Source organism: Paralichthys olivaceus, chromosome 13 (assembly GCF_024713975.1).
Source record: "Paralichthys olivaceus isolate ysfri-2021 chromosome 13, ASM2471397v2, whole genome shotgun sequence".
NCBI classification, from domain to species: domain Eukaryota; kingdom Metazoa; phylum Chordata; class Actinopteri; order Pleuronectiformes; family Paralichthyidae; genus Paralichthys; species Paralichthys olivaceus.
In genome coordinates this window covers 3,889,917-3,909,430 of record NC_091105.1, presented here as the reverse complement: position 1 = coordinate 3,909,430, position 19,514 = coordinate 3,889,917, and the positions used below count along the sequence as shown (strand labels likewise).

At 42.9% G+C, this 19,514-nt stretch overlaps 1 protein-coding gene across 3 annotated transcripts in view; it reads left to right on the top strand.

Annotated features, from left to right (window-relative positions):
* Positions 1-19,514, top strand: part of sema6cb (semaphorin 6Cb) — a 136,718-nt gene that overhangs the window by 71,876 nt on the left and 45,328 nt on the right. For all 3 annotated transcript variants that reach the window (XM_069537681.1, XM_069537679.1, XM_069537680.1), the window contains 5 exons: positions 10,141-10,344; positions 13,304-13,418; positions 14,907-14,964; positions 17,982-18,038; positions 18,647-18,748. In XM_069537681.1, coding sequence (XP_069393782.1) covers positions 10,200-10,344; positions 13,304-13,418; positions 14,907-14,964; positions 17,982-18,038; positions 18,647-18,748 — 477 coding nt within the window. In that variant the 5' untranslated portion in view covers positions 10,141-10,199. The remainder of the gene's footprint in view (positions 1-10,140; positions 10,345-13,303; positions 13,419-14,906; positions 14,965-17,981; positions 18,039-18,646; positions 18,749-19,514) is intronic.

Genomic DNA, 19,514 nt, shown 5'->3' with positions numbered 1-19,514 from the left:
CTCATTATCGAATGAATTGACTAGGATTTGTAGCGTATGTGGACTCATTTAACCAGGCAGAGCAATAGCAACTGACAATTTCTTAATCCTGTCTTTAATTGAAGAAGGGCTGTTTTCAATTCAATTTTTAAATCTTGAAACATTTGTGTTGGTTACAAAGAGTGAGCCTAAGTGGTTTCAGATAAAATATATACATATGAAATTAGATTGTTTGTTGAATTTTAAATGTATAATTGATCCCACTGGAAAATGGCAGCCAATCATATGAGAGGATGAAGTTTAGGTGTCTTGGTCGTCATGATGAATCTGTTTCGTGTGACTAATGTTTCTTACCATTTAAGTGACCCAGCACTGTTGATCATGTGGTGCCGCCCGTGATGCTCATTGTCATTGAGGCAAGACCTGCCAGCCTGAAACTGAGTGGTGGAATTGATTGTCTGGCTGATTCCAGACCAGTGATCTGTGAGACACTGTCATTCCTTTCCTCCTCCTCCACCTCATTTAAATTTACTGTCTTTCTCACTGTCACCGTTCATGTCCCATTCCTCTATTTCATGCCCCAGCTCCTGCTATCGTCCTCCCATGTTCCATGACACAGTGCAGCCTTTGATGAGGGGAGCCACACTGCTCCTTAGTCTATGATTGCCCATGGCCCATGACTTTTCTTGGGAGCGACAGAGTTGTTAAAGCCATAAAATGAGATAAACTGAGCTTGAAAGCTTCTGGGCCTTTCAGTATGTGTTTAGATGACATCATCAGCGTGATCAGGGGTAATAAAAGTGAGGTCGCCTGCCACCGTCGGCTACTGCCCTGAAAGGTAGCAGTGTCCTGATAAGACTCCTGTCCCATTTCCTCTCTCCTCTTGAGGCTTGTGGTGTGTGATGAGCGTGACACTTGGATGTCAGGTTTGAGCAGAAAGGGCGTCTAATAACTGGAGATGCATGCTCTACGTAGAGAGAATGTTTGTACCAAAGACAATGATAAAGTGTTTAATCTTCCCTGGAACAGCGAACCACACGGGCATGATGATGCCATTATCTCTGTGAGGCACTCTCGCCGAGAAGCCTCACGCTTACCCTTGATTTATATTTCCCTTCATCAGCATCGACCGCTCAGATTGCAAAAATCATTCATTTATAAAAGAAGGGCTCACTGCTTTTGTTCTTGTCCAAGTGAAATTCACCAAATGTACTTTTGTCACACGTTCCCTCAGTAGCTTTTCTCCCCCCCCGTCCTTCCTAACATCTTACCGGGGCTAACGTGACACGGATGGATCTTTCTGGTTGACGTCTGTGTGATTGCCTTTGCTAACAAGGGATAAAAGCATTGGTATAATTTTCACAGCTGTTCATCTCCCTTTGATCAGTTCTCATCTACTCTGCCTCCCCGTGTCTTATCATTTGAGTAGAAAGCTGTTTTGGCACACTCTAAGCTGTGACCTCACCGACTAACTAGGAATAAGCAGGAGGCCACATCGTTGCGTCCCAGTGAAATAAAAGAGCGAAGGCAGCGTGATTGGCGGAGGAACGTAGGCATCTAAAATCTTCTCTCCTCAGTGCTCGTTTGAAGCAGCCAAACTTCAGAGACATGCCACTCATGATTCACTTTTCGTCGAAAGGGAATAAAAGTTCCGGTAGGTTGATAATTCATGCAGGATGTCTTTCAAAATAGGAAGCGCAAAGAGTTTGAAATGCAAACGGTGCAGCAAGCTAATTGGTACCACAGGGGAGATAGAGATCAAAGAGCTTCTGTGTTAATAGAGGAGTCTCACTCTCTTTTTGTCCGCCACCGAGTTAATGGACACAAAGCCACCGTGAAGTCCTCAAAGCGGTGGTCCTCAGCAGAAGCCTCCTCGGCAATGGCAAAGTGAAAGTTGCACATTTTCATCCCATTTACTGCAAATCTAGGCTGCGCAGGTGTGGGCTCCTATTTAGTCCCATTCCGAGGTCCTTGATATAATTAGGGATCTGTGTAAGAATCCATTGTTCTCATGGAAGCAGAAATCAATCTGTGGCACATGAAACAGCTTTGAAAGCACAATAAGTTCCAAGGTTAGTTTTGAGGTCAGTATCCTGTTTTTTCATTCGTAGAATCAGGGATGATTCTTATTGTTGTATTTAGCAGTCTGGCATCGCTCTGCTGACATGTACGTTTTCCCTTTTGGTCCCCAAGATTAATTTTGTTTACCACCCACTGCAGTGAATGTTTATTAAGGCAGGCATCTTGAAATTCTTTTCCACAGTGTAATCAAAGTATTAATAAGTTATTTTGGTGAGTATACGTGCACATATATTCACAGACACACTCACAAACCAAATCTGATCACAGGAATGCAGAAAATCACTTAATGTTCCCCTTTGTTGGTTTCTATACCTGAAGGAGACAACAAACGGCACCAAAGCTTTCTAATGGACTTATTCTGCTCATTTTCCGCTTTGATTGAAAAGATTAACATGCTCTAATGGTCAGATAACACATCACTTCCCTTGTGCTGTTCATTGCCAAAACTCACCAAACCGATTGCGGAGCATTTTCCACCCTTTTCGAGCAAACTTGGAAACCTTAGCAAAACTGTTAGGTAGGGGAGCATAAGACTAGCCGCTATGTACGCATTAAGCAAACTGAGGCATTGTGATGTTCAATTCAAACCAAATCATTATCTCAAGGCCCTTTACATAGAAAGGTCGAAACCTTACACATTACCACAGGCTGTAAGCTTTTTAACATTCACAGAAAACCCCTGAATAACACATTAAAGGAAATAAACACTGAAAAAGCATCTCCTCTCCTCTAACAACTTTATTTTCTTTGACTCGGAGCCCAGACAGCCACTAGTCTCTTTGCATTAACTTGGTTGGAAAGTCCATCCCCTGGCAACTGGCAAGAATCACATTGTTTCCCTGCTGTCTTTCTCCTCTCAACACTATAAAGCATTTTATCAGCATATTTTCATCCTGCCGGCTCTGTTGATTATCTGCTTCATGCAGCTAGGTTGTGCCTCTCTGCATGCCCTTGTAGTGGGTCAGCAGTTCTGTGTGATTCATGACAGGCTCAGCAGGCACAATAGTGTGTAAAGTGTTGTGGGACAGGAGATAATATCTGCTCTTTTTTCCTTTATATCAGCTCGGCTCTCCGTTGGTTTCACATCAGTAGACATCAGTGTACAGCTTTGGAACAGGGGTGTTGTATTTCCATGATGTGCACACAGATAAATCAGTTAACGGGAGGAATACACTAATTATCCTCGTACAACTGTGTTCGGGAAGTCCCTGTTTACAGCATGTTGTTTATTGGATTGTATACATCTCATTCTCAGTGGTGTTTTTAATTCCTTTAGAGATTTTGGCTGGTGTGATGCTGCATGACATGTGATTATATGATTCTGATTTAAATGTTCATACATAGTTAGATCGAGTAAATGTCTTTGCCAGGTAATGAAATGACACACATTTGCCCTTCATTCAGAGATTTCTTTAATACTTCTTATCTGGCAAGTTCGGGTACTCGCACTTCCTCTAAACGCTCCAAAGGGATTCTCCGCAAGTCGATAAATTGAGTCCCTGAAATAGAAATGGAAAAATGGAAACACACAAAATACAGAAAACAACAGCAATCACTCTTTATCCAGCTTTTCCCCACCTTGCCCTACATTTCGTATCAGAAACCTGGGAGGGTATCCAATTATGACGCCCTTGAGAGAATGACAGTGCTTAGATTTCTGTCAATACGGGTTCAGGTAGTGTTTCTCAATAACACCCTGAATTATTGATGACAAAGAGATTGAGAGGAGACGGGGGTAGTTAACATTCACTTTTATGTATGAAGAGGAGAGAGGGGGATGAGGGAGGATGGCTTCGGACAAATGCCGCCCAGGATATTTTAAATTGATGTTTTTGATTAGGTGACCCTGAGGTAAGACCTGTTTGAAAATGCCATAAGGACCACAGGAGATTGAAGGTGGATCCTGACTGACAGGGAGCACAGAATGGTCAGTGAGTTATAGGCCTCCCTCAAAATGAATCTAAATAATTAACAGGACTCAGACGGATGAAGATGATTCTACTGGCACAAGCTTGATCCTCCTTCGACTGATGGCCCTCTGGGCTTTTTTTTCAGCCACTGCAAATAGACATGAAGACGATGGATGATGCCTGCAGCGGTTTTTGCAGATCGATCAGAGAACCGTCTCACTGTCTGAGTCCTGCATGGATCCCTCTGTGTGAAGTCTGGCCAACTTGCTGTCTGTAGAAACAAGTCCTGAGAGTAGGTCTGACTGAAGGTAGTGAGTGCTTCTATTCTGCTCTGTGAATTCGATACCCATTCACAAATCAGTGGGTTTTAGTCGAGTAATCCCATTTGTATTGAGCGTTGGACTCTCAGGGAGACACCAACAGGGTTCCAATGGGTACATTGGAGAAGAATATCAATGTCCTGCAAGTTTTTGAATTCAAATACAGATAGACACGGACCGTGTTTGGAAAATTTGTGCAAAAACTATCTTTTTTATTATTAATGTCAGGAAATTGGTTCCATGATGTTGTCTCCCACAATCCCTCATCTCTTCAACTCATGAATAAGTATCTGACCCCATTGCTCAATTCAAACACTATGTTTAAATTTGTTCTGTGCTGTGTTAGAGAAAGGGAGAGACCATCTTGTCTGCATCATTGTACAATTGCACAATTGAAGTGTTCACACATTGAAGCATCTTGTAGTTGTTGCCTGGGAGCTTCAGTAACACCTGCTAGTTCTCATTATCAACATTCTCAGTGTTGCAACCTTCATTAACCTCGATCCGTGCATCCAACTACTTCATGCTGGGTCCTCAAAATTGAGGGAATCAGGCCTGGAAAGTCCTTGAAAGGCCCTTGAATCTTAAAGAAGGTGTGGGATCCCAGCATCGACATTTTCATCCCATCTAATGAAGTACGTCAGATCAGTTCAGAGCTGAAACAGTTTCCAGAACTTTTATTGGCACTCGCTGTCAGCTCAGTCTTACTTTTACATCAATCAAGATTCCCCTCGGACGCTCCAGTATAAACTGGCCTCTAATCTGTGGGGATTCCTCGATGAGCACAGAGTGAAGAAGTCTGACATTGGGTGACAATCGATGGCCTCTGCGACGGGACAAGCCGTCACTTGTCTGAACTGTGTGGGTGCTGAGGTTAAAGCAGCCCTCCCCTGAGAATGGGCTGAGTGGCATTGATGGCGAGGAGGGTCCCAACCTCCCCCCGACAGACACATCTCATCCTGGATGCCATCTTAACCCCACTCTTTGCCATGGCACAATGCAGGCACTCTGAGAATGAGACTACATTATACGGACAGCAGGCAGTTGACATACTAATCCAAGAACTAAAGGACTACAGGGACCATTGATTTTCTATTCTTGGTAAAAGGCAAGAAGCCAGCCATCACTCTTCTTCGACCAGGGATGCTAATGGACTTTTTAAAAATGTTGCCAAGGAGATCCCCAGGAGCCATTCTGTTTTTGTCACTGCTGGGCCTTTGAAAAATACTGAATTCCCCAGATTCTATATCTGACATGTTTGTATTCAACAGCCCAGCTTAGATGTCTCAGCCGTGTCAGGTATTTAAACAAAGCATCAGCCTGGTCTGCGACATGTAACACTGGAAGTCTAAACTCTTAACATCGGACTTAAAGGAAGGCCAAATAAGTACATATACATATCAGTATTTATTTTACTTTGTGAGAGGTGTTCATATCCTCTTCATAAGCTTGATAAAGGTTTAAATCACAGTTTTAAAAGAACATTTAATGTGTATATTCCAGATCCATCAAAGTGGAATCGTTAGACATGTTGAAGCAATAAAATCAGATTTTAAAGCAACACTATGGAACTTTACTGAGCAACAGTGCCCTCTACAGCCACATGTGGTGATTGATTATATTGGGATCTATTACTGAGCAATGAAGTGGTTTCAATGTAGAGCTAAAAAAAAACAGAATATCCCGCTTCCTGAGCCGGGAGATTTGCTGCTGTCACAAATCCACCAAGAACAGAATATAATTCTTAATATTTTCAAAGTTTTCTCTGATTTACAGTTGAGCATTTTACTCTTCTACTTACCAGACCTGATTTAAGGTAAAACAAAGTTGCCCAATTTTGCTTTAACTTTGAATATTTAAAGGTTCATTATTAATTGTATCCTTAGTTGTAGCTACACTACAATGAACTAATTTCCTCCCCATGAAACACCCGTCTGAAAACTAGTCCATAGAATCCTCCTCTGTGTCCCGTGGGGGTTGTTCTCTCAGTTATTGCCAAATTCTCCTTAATCCCAATTCCAATTTGCCGCGACGACATCTACGTGGTTAGCCATTGGAAATCTAATTAGTCTCTCCTGTGTGAGAGGGTTGAGTGAGGAGTTGATAATAACGTCTGGGTGAAGGAAAAACTGCTGTAAATATACAGAAGTGAAATTTGGTGTGGAAAGAATATTTATTGTCAATATTTACCAAATACTGTGCGTGCGCCTTGTCGGAAAATTTTGTTTTTCTCATCATGTGTTGTGTTTGAATGTCAGCTGTGACTGAGAGTGAACCCTGGGAAGGATGTGAGTGCTCAGAGAAAAACAGCTCAGTGCCGATGGTGATGAGCTGTGTGATTCGTGTCATGGGACTGCAGAGAGATTGGTGGTCTGATGAACCCTCCAGTAAGAGTTTGCTGAGGAACAATGTGGCTCAGGCCTCAACAATGAATTGTTTGTCTCACGGCGCACCATTCATATCATGTGGTGTTTTTCCTCCTGTCACATTAAAATTCCCATGTGGTTGTTTTGACAACAACAAAAAAATCATCAGGCGGGTTTTTTTCTGTGGTGGTCTGGAAAAGCGAGGGGAGCTCGACAGCTTGACACCCTGTTATCATTTCCTAATGCTAATGGAAACCAATGTGTTGGGGCTGTACACGGTGGCGTTAAAGGTATGTGATTCTGTAAAGTTATATATACAACACAGGGGAGTAGTTGATGTTGGAATCGAGTCAGTGGTGGTTTGAACACTGTCACAGTGACACTAATGTGTAATGATCTATGAATAGGCTCCAGAAACAATGAGCACAATGAGCTATGTGTTGATTTGCATGAATTATATATATCACCCCCTCCTCTGAGTATTTGTTTTTTTAATTAATTCTATTCATGGTTTTAATACAGATAAAACATTACATCCTCAACTATAGCTTACACTTGACTTATTATCCTCTCACTATTATCATGGTGTTAGGATAGTGCCCTGCACAGCCGCCTTGTTTCCAGTGGCCCACGGAGATCAGAGGCTAATGTGGCTAATTGTGTCCAAAATTGTCCAAGAGACCAGGGATACGCTCGCTCATTATAATCTGACCGGTGTGTACGACAGATATGTCGGAGTGGAGAGAAAGTGGAGCTTAAACATTTCCACAGCAAAGGGGCTCCGAGATATCCAAGTGCACAGAGGTGTGAGGTGAGAGGTGCGCTCCATTCTGTAGCTATCAAAAGCGGGTGGATTAGCCTCGGCACTGCTGTAGCAGCGGCGAGGTCAGGGAATATTAAGGGCCAGATTCGGTTTTAGGATTAAGCTCCTCTGTTTAGTTGCATGGCGGAAAATAGACGTCCCGCGAGTCGACAGGTGTGTGCAGTGCAATGCAGTTGATTGAGGATAAAATTGGACTTTAGATTTTAAGTGTGACTTTTTATGGGACCGTTATCCCGGGCCAAGTGGGGACTGTTGAACATAAAAATTTACTTGTAAGAGTTTATGTATGAATTAAAATCTCTCTATGTCCTCATTCGTGTCCACCAATAAAGACTGAGACTCTCAGTTTATTATTAACATCTCATTCCTACATGAACCCACCAAAAGGCCAGGGGATGCCAAAATTCTATGTGGATGCATCTTATCTAAACGCAGATGCAGCCTTGCTTGGTAATCCAAGTGAATGTCAGATAGTCAATGCAGTGCCCCTGGCATCCCAGAAAACCCCCTCTCCTCCAAAAAGCCCCCACTGCCAACGTCTCCCAGATGGCTTAACAAGTCCGTTTCATTAAAAACAATGATCCCTGCCGTCCAAACCCCAGAACACAGAGCACAAACATGGGATGAGATAAGCTGTGCCTTATTTCCCTTCGACAGCTGTCAGCTCATCAGACACCCACCCCCGCCTCGCACTGCACAGGAAGTCATTAAACTGTTAGAGTTTGTGTTAGGTTAAGTTCAGACTTTCTGATGTGGGGTTGCATTTTTGACACATTTACATCGGAGGTAAAAGCAGTTGCAGGTTTCTGTTGTGTCCATTTGAGTCAATAGGTCAATTGAGACAAACTTGTCACGTGAAGGCGCGTCTCTCTTCGCCGTTGCAAAACTTGGCTCAGAGCTAACTAATTTGTTTTTACATCATCACAGACCTTTATCCTCTCTTAGTCAACTCCCTTTTTTAATGGAAATGGCTCAGGGCCATGATGGTTCAGACTAACCAGTTCTACAGCAACTGTCAGCCAAAGGAGGTGTTTTCTTGTTTTGCTGTTGCGTCTGTGATGGTGTGAACCTCTGTCCGCCCGCTGCTTACTGACGCAGTTTTCTAAGTGTTGTAATGACGTCGCAGTCATTTCTTTAATCCTGAAGTTGACATGGCTTCGACTCAAACCCCTTCCTCGTAGCTTAAGTTTACTCTGTTATTTTAATCCAGCGGAGCTTGCAGAATGTCTCCGGCAGCAGCTCGGGATAATGATAAAGTCATCGTGGGACTGCATGCTCTGTCTCCTGGCTTGTAGTCAAGGTGTTAGCTTGAGTTTCAGTGTATATGACTGGTTTTGCATAATTTCACTATGGTTGTCTTGCATGCATCATTGCCACACTCTGCTGGCTGCTGGCTTCCTTTTCTTTGCCCTGTGGGTCGTCGATAAATGTCAATAAATAAAGTATATAATGTTGTTTATAGTGTATAGTTTAAAGTGAACTACTTCTTGTTTTGTGTTTTGGACCTGCATTGTGTTTTGTTGGCAATTTAAGCATTTCAAGAACCAAAGTCCTTTTCTTCCTGAATGTCTTTGACATTTTAAAGGATTTGTCTCTGGTCCTTCAAGTAGGAGTCCTCGTTGGCAGGAAAAAAACAAAAACGCTCCAAATCATGGCATATGAGGCTAACCCATCATGTATACTGTCATCATATATCGCCTCAGGCCGGCCACACAAGCTGTTGTAATTTACAAAATAAACACAAGCAGACGGCCGCCCACTCCCCTCGATTTATGGCGTTGCGATCATCACTTGACCTCATTGCTAAATGCAGCTTTCTCCCCTGCATTTAGATGAAGCAGGCTATTATCAATATTGATGACAGTTCATGTCTCTGTTGACTTACTTTCCTGTTCCCACTTAAAACCATGTGGCCCAAGTCTCGTTGCCAAACCACACAGTGCATAAACTTAGGAGAGATTGTAAGAATCCCCCCCCCGCCCCACCATTGGAGGACACAATGCCCTTAATAAGTCGGCTGTGAGCTCAGGTCGTCACTGTTTTCATTGTAATTCAGTAAATGCCTCTGACATCCATCCGTCAGTCTCTTCCCTCAGATGTCAAACATGTTGCTTATTCTCAAAAGGCCTCTCATGTTCAGCTGAGTGTTTTCAGGAGAACCGTCCTCAGATTTTCTTTATTCATCATAGGAAAAGGTAAAGTGACTCTAAAAGTAGGTGGATGAGGTTGTGACGTCTTCACGTGACACAAGCCGCCACTGCTGTCTTTTGTTTGGTTTGGTCTTTTGTGTACGGTGGAGGAACATCTTTATCTTTGACTCTACCCTTTGTCCTTGTTCTCTGACTGCTGCAGCTCTGTAATTATGCAGATGGAGCCATTCTTCCTATGTCTAGTTCTATAGAAGAAATGAATCACAACCTGTTTACCGGCCAAGTTCTCTGTGTATGTCACATGTGAACAAATGCTCACAGCACAATAAATATAATAACAGTTGAATTTGTGATTTTGTGTTTGTATGTCTCATTTAAGTAGAGTTCCAACAATATGGAATTTAGATCTCACTCATGGTTTTATCGGCTTGCGTTCACGTTCGTGTCTGTCCCCTCACTGACGTGCCTCAGATGCTGTTCGCTAACCTTCTCCATCATGTCTCGTTTCAGGTGGGAGGTGAATCTACCGTGTGCCATGTTTTTCTAGTGAGGTCTCATCTTCCGCCAAAATGAGGAGGCTGATGCCCGGCTCGCCTCCGCCCGTCCTGCCAGCCATCTTGGCTCTTACCTTAGCCGCTGCCTTACCTCAGCTGTCCTCAGGAGCCACGCCGTTCCCCCAGGACCTGGAGCCAATCAGCATCGTGGGCAGAGAGTGTAAGTTCGGACTCTGTTGTGTTGCCATAGCAATCTCTGTTGCAGGAGTAGATGTAAAAGTAAAACGAGGGTCAGTGATGTGTTATATCTCATCACCGGGGAACAGGGCTCAGTGAGGTGGATGTGTTTAAGGGCATATTTGCAGCGAGTACATTTGCATCGGTTTATTCGGCACCTGTTTCTTTGGTTTGTTCTGTTTTTTTATTTGTTTTGAAAAAGGCGATTTCAAGTGTCGGGTTGCGGTTCAAGGAACGAGATTCTGCTCTGAAATATTAAGGAAAATTAACCTTTTATGGAAAAGGCAGAATGATTTTGCTTTTGTCGTCATTAGCTCTAATTTGTTGTTTTGTTTGTAATAAGTCAACGTGACTCAAACCACAAATAAATGAGCAACAACTGAAGATTGACTGATGTTTCTGTTAATGGAAAATATTGGTGTAATCTCTTGGAAATATCTTTTTAAAACTTCTGTAACAAAAAACAATTATGACACTTTGCTTGAAACCCACTAGAATATCAAGCAGTAGAGTGCATACTCAAACCAACGCTCTTATGAAACCACATTTAAATCTGCTTGATCTACGCCAAATTACACACTCAAGAGTTTATCACCGGCCCGTCGGATGAAATTCTGACTGAACAGACGTCTTCAGACAACCCCGGGGATTCATCAGTGACACCAAATCACTGGGGAGGTCTTCAGAAAAGATCCCGACTCCTATATGTAATGGCCCATAATTGATTTAAGAGGTGGCTGAGACCACGGCCCACGCACTGTAATTGATCTATCTGGAAGAGAGCAATGCAACCATTAGCAGAAATAGCTGCACTAATAGTGCTATATGTGGAGCTCCATCCCAGGTGTAATGAGAGCAATTTGTCACCTCTGGTTCCAGCAGGTGACAGTGGGACACAAGGTCGCTCACAAGTCCGTGGTACTTCCTTTATGAATTGTTTGTCAGGTGGAACTCTATGAAAGCACAGCTAAGGGGTAGCTGCTTCTAGGACTCACCTCAGCTTTGAACAGACTTGAACCAACTTCTTTCGTGGGCATTTGTTATTTTATAAAACCACGTGAACTATTTTGTGCGTATTGTAGCACGGTGCTTTAGCTTTACTTCTCAGGAAGTGAGCCATGTACCTGCAGAAAGTCCATGCAAACTTGGGAAGAAACATGCAAATTCCACATAGAGACACCGCTGACTGCACCACCGTGCCTCCCTTAAACAATAGATCTATCATCAAAATACATAGTTTGCTGATACATTTCCAGGTGTATCAGGTGAGGATGCTCGTCGTCTCAGCCCACTCGGTGTGAGTTCAGCAGCAGCAGCAGCCTGAGGATGCTGGATAGTGCTTTTATTCAGTCTGTCCAACTGTGGACACTATCACCTGCTCTGTGATTTAGCCCTGGGCCGTGCCCCCGCTGCCCCCTAAACTTTAGAGGGTGTGGAAGTGCCGAGGAGTAATTAGAAAAAGCTCATTCACCGGGGAGCGCAGAGCGGTGGTGGGCCACTGAGCCGCTGGGAGTCTCTTCACCAGACAGTACAGCGAGGTCCAGCGCTCAGCCAGACATTAGGCGCTTAAATCTTTAAACAGTCGATTCGAGACGAGCGTTTAGGGGAACATATGGCTCCCTGTAGAGAGACTCATTTCAGATTGTGGTGTATTTCTAGCGGGCATTGCTAATTCAGCAGCAGCCCGGGTCAGATGAGAGGCTGGAGGGCACTTAATACAGGACTTTACAGATCCAGAGCGTCGTGGCCTTGAGCTGAATCACAGCTCGGTTAAAAAAAAAAAGGGAAACGGTGGAGGAAGTCTGTGATGTGGACAGTCTGGTGTCAGTAGGTTGTCAGTAGTGAACAGGCTCATTTTACTTCTGCCTCTAGCATCCTTTCTTTTTTAAACCAGAGGCACGTCCTTCCACTGAATGACTGTCATCCTGTTATTTAAACCGCTCGGCACCATCTCCCCTCGTTTAAGTGAAGCTCGTCCCCCTGTGAGTCTGCTGGAATTAAAATGCAGAGGAGGAAGAATATAAAAAATGAAAATCAGCCATAGTGCAACACAGAGTGGATATTATATCACTCTCCTTTATATCATTCTCTTTGCACCACTTCCCTCACTTCATCTTATCTAATATTTTTCATGCTGCTGCCTACTCATTTTGTTTTAGCGCATGGACGCACCCGATTTCCACTGAATCATACTCCAACTACCCGTGGAAACAGGTCTACAGCAATTTATTAAATGATATCACATGGTTAAAAAGTCAAAAGTATAAACTTTCTGACAACACTAAAGTTAAACTTCATTGACCTGAAACTATTTCTATTTAAATGTTGACCAGAAAGACCCACTTTCCTTTGAGATGCATTTGATTTGTTGCCTTGTCCTCACTTGGCTCCGTCCCCAGACGTGTCTGTTAAGAAATGCTTACCAGGAGCCATTTATTTAAATCACACTGACTTCTATGACACTGCTGCGTAATTTGCAACTTTTCCCCCCCGCTCATCCATCTCCACAAGTATACATTAGCATACAGTGTGTGCTCGGGGTTTTTAGCACAATGGGCCAAATTGTAACCTTCATCTTTGTGTTTTCTTTTCAACTGCAAAAGGTGTCATGTTTCTCTCAGTTGCTGATTTGTTGTTAAATGTTTACCTGTTGTCGCCCGGCTGCCTTTTGACAAATGTGAGAAACACAGAATTGTTTGTAAAAGCACTGACATACGACGACTGAGATTAAATGACATGTTTTGGAAAGTTGGTCTGCGTCTCCTCATAGTTTTATTATTTCTCTGTGAATCACTGTCAAGATTGAGCTCTGGCTTTCTTTCCCTTAAAGGAGAAATAATACATCACTCACTTTTTCTAAGGAGACATGAGCTTGTGTCTGTTCTTATTATGAGTATTTTAACATTTTCTCCGTCTCTTCTCCGTCTCGTTTCCCCACGCAGCCTCCTATCTCTACCCCAGCTTCCAGGGTCTCATGTCGGACAATGACACCGTCCGCCTGGGCCTGGACTTCCAGCGGATGCTGAGGATCAACCACATGCTCTACATCGCTGCTCGGTCAGTCACCAACACTCAGCTGCTGATTTCATGTGACAAAGAAAAGAAAGAAACATTATGTGTTATCTAGTTTTAGTCCATGAAGAATGTATTAGTCTTTTTAAAATGATCATATATTATTGAACATTTAAGTCATTCTAGTTTAGTAAAAAACAATAAGGTTCTTTTCTCATTTCAGTCAAAAAGATTTTATCTTTTCATAATCTGATGAAAAACACAGGTTGACTGAAGAACTATCTCGCTGCTCCCTGCTGTGCTCACTGAGCTGCCAGCTGGTGTCGTGCTGATTTATAAGATATAAATGTAGTTTGTTCTTTTTTTATTCAGAGAAAACAAAAACATTTTCATTAAGTTTTCATTTTTTAAGCAACATTTATTGTCAACAGTACAACGTGTTGATCGCAGTTTAATGACCTCATGATCATCTTGTCTGAAAAAGAATCGATGTGTTTTCATAGCCCTTGTTCTTGAAATGAACACTAATGTGAAAGCATATACGCGGCTGCACACAGGCTGCACTAATAGTTCTTTCATTTTAGAGTAGTTATGATTTATAATTCTTTCATTTCGTTGTTTAGTCAGTGTGAAAAATATGATCCAGAGTTTCCAGAACCCAAACCATTTTATTTTTGTTCTTTAGCTGCAGCCAAAAATACCATCTTTGTCGTTGTATCCGCACGATTTCCTTTTTTCTCCCACAAACTTATTTCATATTATATATATCTCTGTATGTGTTTGTTTCACCATTGTTTAACTGGTGAAGCTGCTGAGGCAGAACTTAAACTCAGTTTAAAACCTTTATCATTTATAAATCCACAACTCTCAACTGTGAATCTCTCTTTTCTGACAAACTCCATCTTCTTCACATCTGTGCTCCTCTCAGACCTGAATGTTCCTCAACTTAAACTTTTTCTACCGCGTGAGATATTTCAGGCGGCGCCTCCGCACCAAACTACTTTCAGGTTTGCACTTGTGGCAGCACCTCCGCAGTGCTCCTAGTGCATCGCTCAGTCTAATTGTGTGTTGCTCCCCTCTCCATCAAGATGTCGTAGGTTAATTATCCAAAAAGTAGGAGGTTGCGCCTCCTCTGCTTATTTTCATTGTGCAGAATAAATTCTGCTTCGCTTCTTGGCTCCTGCTCAAACTGCAGTACTCTCAGTGCCAAGAGGCCCCGTCCAAAAAAGGTATGGAGACCCTTAATGTTCCTAAATGGACTTGTTATTTTCCGCGGCTGTTTGCCTCACTCCTCTCAATGGTTCAAATGGATCGTGTCGATAGATGGAAAAGTTCTGCTGTTGGAAAACTTGATATTGAAAAGCCTGTTGCTCCACCTTCCACCTGCTGTTGTTGAGCAGCTTCGATCTCGCAAAACAGAAGCCTTTTTTTTTTAAAGCAGGGGTTTTGTGAAAGCTTATGGATTTACATTCAAATAAAAACTTTTCAGGAAAATAGGGATCGTCTAACATGTCATTACTCCATCTCTTGCAGGGACCATGTGTTTGCCGTCAATCTTGCTGTGTCATCTGAGCAGATAATCCCACGACAGGTAGGAAAGTCCTTCTTGTTGTTCAGTTTTTGTTCTGTATAACCTTTCTCTATACGTGTGATTGAGTCGATATCAATTTATTTACCAAACGTATTATTTAATGTGTCTCCTGTACAAACACGACCTGTTGATATTTCCAGATTTATATTTCATCCAAGATGAATTCCCGTTCGGAGAAGTTGACATTTAGGGGAGTGTTTGATATGATTTGATCGATGCAAATAGTTTTTGAATTGCCGGCTCATTTGACATTTTTCCACGATTTATATTGTAAAATAGGATCATGCAGACCATAAATATACAATACGATAAAACAACGAGTGGAAAGCAACAGTCCCCTTGAGTTAAATCAAGCTGCACCAACTTGAAAACACTCATCAATCAGTTCCCTAAAGATGCCTGACTTTTCAAATTGAAATGGCTTCAATAACTCATCCTTCCACAAAGTTACGTGGAAATCCATCCTGGAGGTTTTGCATAATCCTAATACCTGACAAACAAATACCAATGAACACATAAAACTGTGGTGTTTTCTTTACAACACAAAATATACAAATGCATCTGTCCCTGTTTTTCTGAACCACAGCAATTGTACATGTTTGTATCTCATTGTTTTCCTTTCTGCACTTTGCCTCTGTTTTCATTCGAGTATTAAGCAATCTCTCTTCAGACATATATCCAATACAAGTGGCGCCGTGCTCTTGTGGCTGTTGAAGTGCCACGCTCGCTCCTATCTGAATCTCATTTGTCAAACACGATTGCACTTAAGTAAAAGCCCTCCGAGGCCCGGGCTTTAGTTTGCTTATATTTAGATTAGTGGCGAACACGGATATTCATTCTGATCAGGCCTCCGGTCCATGTTGAGGGGATCTAGAATATTGATTTCTCCGTCAACTGTGGCACGAAGCATTGGGAACGTCTCGGCAGTGTGACGTTAGTCCATCTGTTTTCAGTTACGTTCTGTGAGACATTAAAAGTTTGTATATGATGCATTTAAAAACCCTCCGCTGTGACAGCAGAGTGGAAACTTATTGAAGATTCTGCCCATATTCTGCCGTCAGACTCTCACTCCCCTCTTCCTCTTCCGAGCACGATCGTTAGTGTGTGACTGACTCACGTTGCCAGAAAACGGTGCGTTCATTTCATCTCAGATCCATTTCTTCACTCGGGCTCATTTTTGAACCAGCTCTTCATTTTTCACACCAGGGTGCTCATTCACATTCTCCCCCTCGCTGATCTCTGCGGGTCTGGGTGGCTATAAGTAATTATTAGTAAACCAAATCGAGCATGGACAAGGCAGGAGCTATTACCATACTGCTGACTCCTCCTGAATCATGTCAGATCTTCTCAAAGTCGCACAGAAGGTGTTCCAGGCGACAGCCTGGAGGAAGGAGCGCTGCCTTCCAACTCAAGGAGTCTGTCACATGTTGCTCGGGAAAAGATCGATCAGTTCACCCTGAAGGAAAGTGATGAACATGAAGGTGTGCAAACCTTTTCAAAAAATGATCAATCTGAATATGAGCAGCATATGTCTCCTTTTAATGGAACAGGCCGTATTCTATATTCGTCATCCGATGATGTTCGTTCAGTATCACGATCACATCAACTGTTTGTTGTTTGTTTTCTTCAGTTATGATTCACGAACATATTCCTGTGTAGCACTCCCCAACAAAAGCCCTATTTCCTCCTGTGTGATTACTGCAGCGTGCTTCACCGCACTCAGTGGAAATGAGTCGGTTTAGGACGTCTGAACGAAGCTCATTTAAGATGCACGTCTCCTCTTCATCAAAAACACGCTGCCAGGTCTCCTGAATTCACAGGTTCTAAGGGTTGTCTGACTTGACTGCTGGAATAGAGGCTGTCTGATTAAATGGAAATCCAGCTTTGAGAACAAGAAAACAAGAGAAGAAAGTGCTTGTGGTACAAATTGTGTTTCAGGGACCAAAGAGGACTGACCCTCAATTGCATTGATGCATCAAAATGTGTTACACTACAGGCTCCTCGTGAGACACCTTGATCGTAGTTAAGACATCGAAAAAAGTTAGTTTCTCCAGTTTTGTGCAAGAGCGTTTAGCATCTGAGGTAAAGCACTTTAATAAACTTTTTCTGCAGAAAATGTTTAATTTCTTATGCAAAAATCAAATTTTCAAACAATTACAATTACAGGTCTTTCTCATTAAAGTTTGGTAATGACTTCTTAGGGATCATTTCAGTTTTTTGTGCATATGTACATACATACACACACAGAAAATCCAAAAATGAACCTATTACATACAGAAGAGAGTCGATGTTCTCATGTGGCTGAAACTTCTAAAAGTCACATTTGGCATTAAAACAACAAGACTGAAATATCAGGAGCGGAGCCTCCATCGCAGCCTCCCGGCAAAACGTCCAACTCCAGACACTTCGTCTTGTTCTCGTAAAGTTCAGACCATGATCCCAGATGTTTACGTGTCACTGAGTGAAACATCAAACTCCTGTGAGCTCGCTCTGAAACACAAAAGGATCCTGTGGAGGAAACTCGGCCCTGAGTTCAGTAAATATCCGACGGTAGATGAGAAACATTAAACCCTCAGCCGGCAGAGCTTGTTAACAAGGGAATGGATCTTCTTCTGCAGTATCTTCACCAGACAAAACAGGAAGTGTGTGTGCAAGACGATGGCAGGGCTGCGGCCTGTAGCTGATTGGGGCTAATTGACTGCTCCTCATGTGGACAGTGATAGAAACATCCTCTGCAGAGGTTTGATTCCTGCACGCGTGTCCTCACAGATCCATCCATTTTTTTTAAATCACTGAGGAACCACAACGAGCTGCTGCGCAGGCCACCACAGGCGTCCCTCGCTCTCCCCTGTTTGTTTGTTTGATTGTTTGTCTTGCTCCACGACAGTTTATTGAAGTTAATGAGATTTCCATCACAGCTGTCTCATAACAGCACTTGAACGATCGGGACCAACAAAAGCTGGGATGGGGAGAAACAGCTCGTCTGTGTGCTGACAGCCTATCTGTTCACTTTTCAGAAACTGACTTGGAAGACGAAGGATGTGGAGAAATGCACTGTGAGGGGGAAAAACAGCGTGAGTATTATCTTCAACACACACACACACCAATCTTCCTCCATTTCTGGTTTCGCTCTCGGTTACTCGCTCTCTTCCTTTGCCTCTGCCCTCGTTTCCTGCACTGCACAGTTTTTTAGTTGCAGATAGTTTGAGATGAGAAACCGAACCTCGGGATTGATGTGCTCGCACTGTACGGACCAATCGTCTGACACCATTTGTCGAGAGCGGAAGTCTTTCTGCTAACAATGCTGCAAGCACTCGGAGCGCAGCCTTGATTATATGCGTCACTCTGTGCAGAGACAAGAGGCGCTGGCTTATGGACACTCGGAGGGCTTGGCATTTTGGTTTGGCTCTTTAAGGCAACCTGTGTTTGAGGCTATTACAGTGTAAATCACTAGCTGCACTCTGATGACTGTACGTTTAAGAGCCTCCTTTCTTTCTGTGCAATTACATCCAGCCATAAACTACATTTCCTTCTATTGTGTTTTTCCATTTCGCTCAAACACAGTCAGGGAAAATGGTAATGAGTTTGTGGAATCGACGATAGCCGACCAAAATCCCTCAGTCCTCCTCGTGGACCGGCTCCCTGATGCACACTCGCATTAAGATGTTTTTCCTCCCGACAGGACGAATGTTACAACTACATCAAAGTTCTCGTGCCGCGCAACGACGAGACGCTTTTCGCCTGCGGCACCAACGCCTTCAACCCCACCTGCCGCAACTACAAGGTAAGACGCCTCACCGCCACGTGCCGCAGCCGCCGGGCCTCATTTAGAGATAAGTGATGGTATTACAGCTGTGGTGACAGTATGATTGACCGTGTCCTTGTGTGTGAAGTCTGAGTTGCATCCTTTTATTTCAGCTGCTAATGAAAACAACAAGCTGAAAACTAAATTCATGTCATGTCGGCACCGAGCTCGTTTTGTGTGGAAGTGTCATTAACCAGCAATGTCACGTCGTAAACGCACAAATAAAAACAGGTCACAGAGGCTCAGGCTCGGCAGATGTTTTATACGTCAGTGAAAACTGTTTTACACTTTCAGGCCGGGACACATATGACATACTGCGAGTTTCAATATATACTACTACATTCAGTACACACTTAACATCACATACACACATGTGGTGAGGGTTTATGAATGGATTTTGTTTTGTTGTTGGCTTGAGACAAAAGTGACAGTAGTAGTATGTTACTATAAAAGGAACTGTGGCTGTAAAACGCTCTTAGTTTTGAAATAATCCTCAGTTGATAAAAGCATGATGCGACTATTTGTCAAGTTTAAGGCTCAAGTTACTTTCTAAAATAAATCCCAGATTTTTGGGGGCTGGCTCAATTCTGTAGGGACTAAGAAGTTGTGAAATTTCAGTTGAGAAGTTTTCGGGGCCAATCGTGAGAACGTGAAAGTCCAGTTTCGAATGTCAGACATGCAGCCGTGTGATAAACAGGCGACCAACAAAGCTGTGGCAGCTGGAACTCTTCAACAGATCTTTGTG